The sequence below is a fragment of the Trypanosoma melophagium genome, assembly GCF_022059095.1.
Source record: "Trypanosoma melophagium isolate St. Kilda chromosome Unknown ctg10segment3, whole genome shotgun sequence".
NCBI classification, from domain to species: domain Eukaryota; phylum Euglenozoa; class Kinetoplastea; order Trypanosomatida; family Trypanosomatidae; genus Trypanosoma; species Trypanosoma melophagium.
Window position 1 is genome coordinate 78,230 of NW_027125136.1, and position 9,584 is coordinate 87,813.

At 39.3% G+C, this 9,584-nt stretch overlaps 7 protein-coding genes across 7 annotated transcripts; 1 reads left to right on the forward strand and 6 right to left on the reverse strand.

Annotated features, from left to right (window-relative positions):
- Positions 1-965: 965 nt before the first annotated feature.
- Positions 966-1,689, reverse strand: LSM04_009160 (putative esterase; the record flags this gene model as incomplete). The annotated part of the gene is made up of 2 exons (XM_067336546.1): positions 966-1,223; positions 1,273-1,689. 2 exons carry the CDS (start codon positions 1,687-1,689, stop codon positions 966-968), a joined length of 675 nt encoding a protein of 224 aa, XP_067194811.1.
- A 37-nt stretch (positions 1,690-1,726) lies between these two features.
- LSM04_000811 (uncharacterized protein) lies at positions 1,727-2,056 on the reverse strand (the record flags this gene model as incomplete). The annotated part of the gene is made up of 2 exons (XM_067336557.1): positions 1,727-1,760; positions 1,866-2,056. 2 exons carry the CDS (start codon positions 2,054-2,056, stop codon positions 1,727-1,729), a joined length of 225 nt encoding a protein of 74 aa, XP_067194687.1.
- Positions 2,057-2,323: 267 nt separating this feature from the next.
- LSM04_003912 (uncharacterized protein) lies at positions 2,324-3,088 on the reverse strand (the record flags this gene model as incomplete). Its single annotated transcript, XM_067336568.1, has 1 exon — positions 2,324-3,088. One exon carries the CDS (start codon positions 3,086-3,088, stop codon positions 2,324-2,326), a length of 765 nt encoding a protein of 254 aa, XP_067194725.1.
- A 290-nt stretch (positions 3,089-3,378) lies between these two features.
- Positions 3,379-3,978, reverse strand: LSM04_001676 (Pre-mRNA-splicing factor 38; the record flags this gene model as incomplete). Its single annotated transcript, XM_067336579.1, has 1 exon — positions 3,379-3,978. One exon carries the CDS (start codon positions 3,976-3,978, stop codon positions 3,379-3,381), a length of 600 nt encoding a protein of 199 aa, XP_067194697.1.
- Positions 3,979-4,266: 288 nt separating this feature from the next.
- On the reverse strand, positions 4,267-5,205 carry LSM04_003967 (Yif1 family; the record flags this gene model as incomplete). The annotated part of the gene is made up of 1 exon (XM_067336590.1): positions 4,267-5,205. The coding sequence occupies one exon, from the start codon at positions 5,203-5,205 to the stop codon at positions 4,267-4,269; it is 939 nt and encodes a 312-aa protein (XP_067194726.1).
- Positions 5,206-5,613: 408 nt separating this feature from the next.
- LSM04_007376 (DnaJ domain) lies at positions 5,614-7,647 on the reverse strand (the record flags this gene model as incomplete). Its single annotated transcript, XM_067336601.1, has 1 exon — positions 5,614-7,647. One exon carries the CDS (start codon positions 7,645-7,647, stop codon positions 5,614-5,616), a length of 2,034 nt encoding a protein of 677 aa, XP_067194784.1.
- Positions 7,648-8,523: 876 nt separating this feature from the next.
- On the forward strand, positions 8,524-8,799 carry LSM04_008681 (uncharacterized protein; the record flags this gene model as incomplete). The annotated part of the gene is made up of 1 exon (XM_067336612.1): positions 8,524-8,799. The coding sequence occupies one exon, from the start codon at positions 8,524-8,526 to the stop codon at positions 8,797-8,799; it is 276 nt and encodes a 91-aa protein (XP_067194804.1).
- Positions 8,800-9,584: the final 785 nt, after the last annotated feature.

The following is a 9,584-nucleotide window of genomic DNA, read 5'->3' on the forward strand; positions in this document are numbered from 1 at the left end:
GGTCTATAGCACCCCTCTTCCAAAGGTTCTGCGGTGAAAGAAAAAAAGGATGGTTTTTGTTTTCCTCACGGAGCTTACTCAAAATAGTTCAATCTAGTCTTGCCAAAATCTCTGGCGCCACAAAGGCCAGGTCCCACTGACCTTTCTTGCGCTCGTTTGTTGGCGGTTGTTGTCATCATAAAGTTTTTTTTCCTCTCTGCTGGCTCTGTTGCCCTGCAAAATGCGTGCTCGTTTTTTTCTTTGGCCCTGCAGGGTTTTTCAAAATCAAAGAACTTTCCGCAACCCAAAATCCCCAAGTATCTCGGAGGTTGGCCGTTGTTCTTAAACCCGAAAGAAAAGAAAATAAGAATTCTCTATGTAAGGACTGGAGAAAATCCCTGTTTGATTCTTTTCTGATGTTGGTTTCTAACCCTTTCTCTGAATCCATGACGGCGGCTCCCAATGTCGCGCAAGAAAAAAGAGAAGGGGCGGGGGAAAAGCGATATTTTCTGTTGAAATTACCGCCCCGCATTCCCATGAAATAAAACCCCAGGGGTTTCCCCAGATGGTTCTTCATGAAATAAATAAACGCAGAGCTGAAGAAATCTGAGTGCTGAAAGCCCCTTTTAACCTGCCACCCGTTCAAGGCGATGTGGGTTGGGTTGGAATGGGTGGGCAATCTCAAAAAATTACCTCTTGCAGACCGCAATGAAAAGAAAAAAAATTTACCAAATATGTATTTTTCCAGTATTAAAATATTTTGCATAATAAATAGAAGGGTCAATCATTTTTTTTTTTTTGCAAGCTGTCAAAAAAATTTTTTTTTCTTTCAATGAATGCCTTTTTTTTTCAGTCTATTATAAAATAAATCCCTTTTCTTTTGTGTAGAGAAGCAGTGATTAATTTCACTCCATATCATAAGCTATCAAACGCCAAAAATAAAAATAAAAATAATATAAAATAAGTAGTTATTTTCACTTGTTCTCTTAATATGATTTAAAAAGTAGTGGAAGGAAGTCCTTTGCAGCCTCGCGCCAAACTTGCCACACATGACGACCGTTATAAAGAACTCTCATGGTCGTAACATTCATCTCTTCAAGAATGGCGTCAGCTTCAGTAAATTTATGTATAAACTCATCGTCTCTACTCATACAACGAAAAAAGAGACGATTATTCTTTTTAGAACCTTCCACATCGCGTTTAAGGGTTTCCAAGTGTTCCTGGGTTTCAGAAAGGTGAAAAACCTGAAAAAAGACCAACCCGTGCGAAAAGCTCCTGGTGTAAAAGTGAAACATAACTAGCTTGCATGGATCCCATGGAAAGTCCAGCAACAGCACGATTTTCACGATCTGAATGGACACGATACCGTTTCTCTACAAACGGAATGACATCTTCTAGGAGTACATCACAATATTTCAAAGCATTTAAATCTTTTCCATTTACACGAACCATGCCATTTCCAAAAACAATGATCATATCACGCATTTTTCCTTCAGAAATAAGATTATCGGCAATTATATTTACCTTTCCTTGGTACACCCAACCATTTTCATTTTCACCATGTCCATGCTGAAAATAGAGCACGGGATACTTATCAGTTCCCAAGTGATACGATGGGGGCAGGTAAACAAGAATTTTTTCCGTCCGCCCAGTAACTCTGGATTGAAAAAAGTCATGCGCCACTGTTCCATGAAGAATACCTGATCGCATTAAATAATAAGAATTTTCTTCTGTTGGTGGTGGAACTTCAATGTAATTGATTGGTCGTGAGTAACCGAAACCTATGGGTAAAAGTGGCGAGTTAACGTCAGCATCATTAACAAAAAGAAATAGGTATTGAAAACCAATAGGAAGAGAAAAAGTAGCCGTCCAAACATCACAATCACCCCTTTATAAGTGGGTATTCTTTTTGTGGGGTTTTAATAACAACACTTTGGGCCTTTGGGAAACGTAATCGAACTTGCACGGTGCCTTCACTGGGATTCACAATTTTGACGCCTTCATCCGCCCCTCCACCCATCACGGCATTAAACGCCAGTGGTTGAAGTATCAAGGCTTCATTAGTAGCAAATTCCATTTTGTTTTGTTTTGTCAAAAGATTTATGATAATATATTTCCTTACTCTATTTTATTTCTTTTTGAAAAGAAGGATGAGTGTGACCAAACGAAGGATCGGGAGAGAGAGAGAGAGAAAGAAAGAGAGGATAAAGAAAAGAAAAAAATAAAAGCATCAAAGTAAAAATAAAAATTCACTGGTAAAAGCTTACCTTAATCAACAAAGACAAATGTAAAATGACTCATACATGTATATACAGTAATAGATTCAAGTATTTTCACCGAAGATTCATTTGCGTTTCTTTTGTTCCAGCATTTTCTCAGTCTTACTACGGTACCCTAACACGTTTGTTGTATGCGCATTAAGGTCTCGCACCGCTATGCGATACTCATTCTTTAGCCATGGTACTGTGAATGCCACTGTGACCACAAAAGATAATAAGAGTCCCACATTAATACCTAAAACAGGCCATTGATCCACTTCATCCCCACGTAAAGCCATCGCCTGATAAAAACATACCAGGAAAGGTAGAAAAGAAGTCACACTCCCTATTACGTAATATTCTGCAGAAAAAAGGATATGAATAAGTAAACATGTTATACCCCAATATTGAAGTATAAAGAGAAGCACCGTAGGTTGAAAAAAAGCTCCAGACGATTCCGCTACATTTCTTGCCCCTTCTGGATCTCTTGAAGCCACTCGCATAAGCTGAAATACTGCATTAATTGCACATAACAACAACCATACTGTGAGAAATAACGAAAAAAATAATGGATTGAAACAAGATGCGAATAACAATGCACGCGACCGGATAAGATTTGTAGCATACCGTTTGGGTAATGCAAGTTCAGATTTCTTTGACCCACTACTTCCGACTAAAGGAACCATCATTATAGCAAGACAAGTAACTAGTGTAACAATAATAAGAGGAACAATGATGGGTATATTGAGTTCCAGGTTTTCCCAGTTCATGATACTAACAGGAACATTTTTTTTGTGCAATTTCTGCCAGGCACGAAGCTGTGTCTCCACATCAATTTTACTGCGACCCATTTATTATTTCTTTTTATATTATTATTATTATTATTATTATTATTATTATTATTGTCCTTCTTCTTCTTTAGTTCAGATACCTCTAACTCTTTTAGAAAACAATAAGAAAAGAAAGCATGGTAATTACAATGACAACAAATCAATAAAAAAAAGTGGGTACGAACACTTTGCACATATTCATTAATAAACTAAGATAAAAATCAAAATCACCATATCTGAAGAAAAGAGATACTTCAAAGGATATATATATATTTCCACCCCCTGTCTCTTCTTTTTTTCTTTCATTATCACTAAAGAAGCATAGGCGAAAAACGTATACCCAACCATGTATATCCTTGTTCCGCATTTGTCTTGTTGTTATTCCCGAGATTGAACAAACGATCAGTAATCTCGTCTACACACATGATTGCATACGATGGGGCATTCATGACTCCTTCATCGTCTTTGGGCCTTTCCTTGTCGTTCTCCTTTACGGTAGTCCAATCCTCTGGATAGCCGTAAACGCGAATCTTTCTGTAGTCATCCCAACCAATTCGAATAGTTTCACGTATCATAGTATCATTCCCGATAAGGCGAATGACAAACATTGCAGCTACACGTAAATATTTGTGCACATCCTGGTGTAACATAGCCAAAACAATTGACGGATCTGGTGTAATTTGAAGAAGTCGTGTAATAAGACAGATAAAAGGTTCAGGTTTCTGTAAAGGTCCACTTAGACCTCCTACATAATGTACCGTCATGAGCGACTCCACCGTCGCTAATAGCGGTTTATGCATGCAGGAAACCATCACATGAGACTGCGTTATGCGATGTCGTGTCGGTGGATCCAGAGATCCCACTGCACTACGACCCCTCAGATTCCACAACATGCGTTTTTGGTCTCCCATCATGATTCCTTCACTTTTTATTTCTGCCTTTTTCCCTCCTCCCACCCCCACCAACGCTATCCCACCAAAAAAAAAAAAAATGTAAAGAAAGAAAAAAATATAGTTAAGAGAAATAAAAAAAATAATGATAATAATAACAAAGTCAAATATATGACATTTTTCACATTAAGAGTAAAGGTAATGCTGGTGGTACACATAATTGGTTTTGTAGTGATCCATAATACTGAGAAATATTCATTGGAAAATGAACACGAAAAAGCAAAAGGTCATGATTTGGTTCAAAATCTTCTACCTAAAAGGCTTAAGTGCTAACCACATCACGAGTGGAGCCTGAAAAAGTGCAGCGCCATATGCCAGTAGTCTTGCATTAGATGGAACTCGTCCATCTCGTCGATACAACCGCATCAAACTTCTACAAACAAAGAAGCCATTGGATATCAGTACATACATTACCATAAAGGCAATATAGTTGGTATCACTCTCTAATTGTATGATTTCTCTCAATAGCATAACAATACAAATGGTGATATACTTGTACCCAGACAATGCTAATAAATCCAAAACAGTTACCTGTGGCACAATCCGAAGAACGTAACTTATTACTTTCAATACAAGAACTTCCAAAATAATCCAAAACAGTAATGCTGAAGCAAAGGATATTAGGTGTTCATTCGTTACGTTGTTGTGGTGAAGTCCATGTAGGAAGCCTGAAAGAGTGACGTATGTGACGGCCCCCATAAGAGGTAGATACAAGTCAAATGCATACTCATCATTTATAGGTGAAGGTGATGGGTATGAGCCACCTGAGACAGAAGTTGGTGAGCGGTTAGCAACAGGTGAGAAGACCGTTCCTTCACCCCCAAAGGAATAAGCTCCACTGACGTCATGCTCACTACCAGGAGTTCGATGTGACGCATTAAATTTTCGAGTAAACGGGAATAGCAGAATAGATAGTTTTTTCTTCACATACTGATTATCTACCCGAAAATAGCGTTTAATACCTGATATAAGAGGTAAATGACGCATTAAACTCTGTTCCCCTCCTTGAAGCACACTCTGTCCATACTGTAGTCCCACTTGAAGCATCAAATCCTGATGATCACCTCCCCATGGAGTTGGATTATTAGCATGTTGCGGTTGCTGTTGATACTGGTAATGAGGTTGCTGATGAAAATTAGTATTATGGTATGGCTGCGAAGGTAAATTTTGCGTAGGGAAGGAAGGCATATATCAGCAAAAGTCCACTCACGTCTTCTTCTACTAGTTCCTTTTGTTTATATATATATAATAAATATATCTATTTTTCTTCACAGTTTTTAATGGTTGTGTGAGTCTTCAGCAACAAAAAAACCACGTATAACTGAAGGCTTCCTTAACACCATTGAAACAGATCAACGGAGAAGCAAGGGGAAAAAAAAAACAGGGGAAAACAGAGAAAAAAAAAGAAAGGAAAAAAAAAAGAATAATTCGTAGTATCAACAATGAATCTATTTTTGTTTTTTTCTTTTTCTTTTTTACTTCTCCTTTCTCATAACTACCTCTTATTTTCCTTTTATTATTATTATTATTATTATTATTATTATTATTATTATTATTATTATTATTATTATTATTATTATTATTATTCCCTTTTAATTACTTGCGCTTACTGATGGCACATAAGTGCTTAAACCGTTCAAAACACTCCTTAGCATTTTTGCCATCCACCATGGCCGCAATTTTCTGAAATTTATCCTTTTCCTTATAATCCTTGAGTTCTCGTAATCCTTGTTCCAGCTGTTTCTGCTGTTTTACCGTCCAGTCCTCTACTGGGGGAACAGTGGAGGCGGTTGCTGCCGCAGCAACGGTAGAGGGTGCCACCTTTGGTGGAGTTGTAAAAGTCTGCGGCTGCGCTGTTGCGCGTGCATTACTGTTAGTATTATTATTTGCATGATGCAGTGCTGCTGTAATCTCATTTACCTTCGCCATAGCCTCTTCTGGTGTGAATTTACCACGTAGTAAACCAGCAATTTTTTCCCAACGATCAACTGCACCTGGTGGATATTTTGCCGTGGCTTTCTGCAGGCGAACCAAATCTTCCTCATCCCATTCCACCTGCTTCTTGACAGCTGGTACTTCTTCGGTAGGTTTCTTTTCACTCTCAGGAGCCCTTGTGGGAGGGACTACGGATGGGCGTTTCTTGATAGCTTCTCCGTAACGTGTCAGACCAATCTGCTGTTCCTGTTCCTCAACGAATGCGTTAAACCGCAACACCGCCTCCACCTCCACTCCCTCATCATCATTATTGTTATGATGATGATGATGATGATGATGACGATTATTATTATTATTGTTATTATTATTCGTTTCTGCTTTTTGCTCTGGTTCAACCTGACGTCGTTCTGTGCTGCTCTCTGTCACCTCCCGCAGCACCGCCGCGGCCTGCTCTGGTGTATGGATCTTTGAAAACAACCACGTCACATTAGGCTTCCGCACTACATGCCGAAAGAACTTATTCGTCGCCGTCTCATCCAGCAACTCATGTTTCCTGAGAAACGCGAGCATCTCCTGTTGGGCCTGCCGTATTTCCTGTTTGGCCCGCACCACCCGCTCGGCGGCCTCCCGCGCCTCTGCCTCCTCTGCCCGCTGCTGCTCCACTCGCCGGGCCTCCCGCGCCTCCTGGCGGGCCACCCGTTGGGCCTCCCGCTCCGCCAGCCGCTCCGCCGCCTCCCGCTCGGCCGCCTCGCGGGCCCGCCGCAGTCGCGGATCACAACGCCTGGCCCGCTCCACCAAAGTCCGCAGCCGCTGCTGCTCCTCCCGCCGCAGGTGCTGCAGCTGGCGGGCATTCTCACGCATGTAGTAACGCTTCTCCTCACGGCACATGCCATCATCAATCTCATCCAGCTCCACAAGGTGGGAGAAGTCACGCCAGCTCTGGAAGCGGGCCCAACGATCATAGAAGCGATTTACATCTTTTAAACTCATCCCATCATCGCCAATAGAGGGGAGATTAGGTTCGCTACTCCACTTCTTGTTACGCTCAAACACAGGTCCAAAGGTAGCATAAAAGTCCGCCCCAGAAGGTAGCTTCTCAGGAGGGATGCTGTCATCAAAGGGACGAGAAGAATTGTACGCCAGACGGGTCTCAGCATCACCAAGAATATCAAAGGCACGCTGGACTTGTTTAAAGGCTTCATCAGAGCAATCTTTCTGCTTATCTGGGTGGGTATCCAAACAACGTCGACGGTAAGCCGCACGTATCTGGTCCTCCGTTGCCTCTTCACCTTGTTCCAGGCGTAGCACATCATACCAATCCACTTGTAAATCTTCTTCGGTTAACTTCACAAACTTTTTACGACGAAAGTTTTGCTGTTGTTGTTGTTGTTGCTGTTGCTGCTGTTCCTGGCGTTCGTCTCCATAGTCTCCATCATTCCCATCATCATCATTGTCCAAATCGGAACCACTCATAGCGTTAGGGTCTTCGTGACGGCGAGCGTGATTTCGTTGCTGCCGTTCCTTCTCTACTAACAATCGTGCAGTCATTCTGGCTTGCTTCTGAAGGGCCATTCCGTGCGGAAGAACGCGGAATCGGGTTGCCATACCACAAAGAAGTGAGGGTTCCACGTTAAACGAGAGTAATTCCTCATCTTCCTCAAGATGTGGAATATCAAACGCAGGGAGAGTTATCATATCAGCTAGTTCTACTTAATCACCTAGTTGTATGCATACAAAAATTGCATTTCCCAGATGTTTATAAAGATAAAAAATAATTAAATAAATAATATAGAAAAGAAAGAACAAATTAATTAATTAAAAATAATAACCAAACATCCTCAAAACGAAATCTTAAACTTTTACTTGTACGTGGACGCAATACCATATACAAAAGAAAACAAACAAAAACAGAAATAAATAAAAGAGGTATAAGGATGACTACGTTCGCAAATGCACGTATGCATTTATATTATCATCATATTTGATAATTTCGAGTCACAGTCATGCTGCTGCTGGTGGTGGTGGTGGTTTTCGTTTCCAAGAAACCAAACCACAGTAGGGATTAAAATCCCCACGATGAAAACAAAACAAAAAGAGCATCAGAAACTAAAGTATAATCGTAACAATAACCTTAATCATGAAAAACATCATAATTATATTCGCCGTAGAAAACATAATTTTATCCGGCTCGTTCCGTCTTTCTTTTTTTCTTTTCACCATTCCACTTTGACAGCGTCAGAATGCCTATTCTTCTGGTGAATGTGTAATAAAGTTCTGTCGAGAAGCATATTGAAGGTACACGTCTCTTCCAGAAAAAAATATTCCACTCTCCATCTCCCTTTTGCTTTTTATTGCTATTTTTCACTTTTTCTTACCAAACGACTACTTTGCGTTCCTCAATATTGTATACTCACCTCATCTTCTCTTGTTTCTTTTTGTTCCTTCAGCCATACTCCCAAACGTTGCCGTCTTCTTCTTCTTCCCAAAACATCGTTTTATTTTTCCTTCTTGTTACGTCTCGTTATCCCAACTCAACTTTTTCTTTTTCTTACTGTCTGTGTCCCAAGGTGCATGCTAGTAAAACTGCAAACACAGACGCAGTTGTCCGCCTCCAAAGGATCAGGCAAGAATGGTAAGTTAAGACAGGATAATCACGAAGAATACACAGAAGTTAGCTCATATAATAATAATAATAGTACTACTACTACTACTACTACTACTACTACTACTACTACTACTACTACTACTACTACTACTACTACTACTACTACTACTACTACTACTACTAATAATAATAATAATAATAATAATAATAATAATAATAATAATAATAATAATAATAAATGATCCATGAAAAAAAGAGAAAACACGCAATGGAAGAAACAAGGAAACAATAAAAGCATTAAGATAACGTCACTTGCACGTTACAGGTAGAATAAAAAAAAAGAACATAAAACCTCATGCAGATAATTAGAACACGAATAGCAATGCAATAGTAAAAAAGAAGATATTGAAAGCATGAAAAAAAAAGAAAGAAAGAAAGAAGGAGAAAAAATTTGCACACCTTCTTTTTCATCAAACATCGTTTTCGTTTTGATATGTATTTCTTTTTATTTACACATTAGCACCTTTTAAATCCTTTGAAGGTGTACCTGTGTGAGTAAGAATGCAGGACCAAAGAAAGTAGTCTAATAGGGGATTAGAAAGAAAAAGAGAGAACTATAGAAGAGCGAGATACCATTGGTTCTTTGTCATAGCGTTCTTCCTTTTTGTTCATCCTCTCCTTTTCAGAAACATATTATCGACTAGTGTGAGAAGAAACCACTTGTTAACTGTTTTTCCCATTTTCTTTTTTCATTTTTATTATTTTTATGATTTTAGTTTACGATCCTCACTCGCTCTTTTGTTTTTCTGTTCTCATACTTTTCTTCTATCGTATATTTATATATACTGTTTTGCTTTTTTCTTATACTGATAAGGGATCTCACGTCGGTTCACAGAATGATAGAGAGACAGATAGATAGATAGTTAGATAGACACACACACACACACACACACACACACACACACTATAAAACAAAAAATCTCTTTAAATAGAAAACCGTATCATTTTCATTTTTGTCATCACTGAT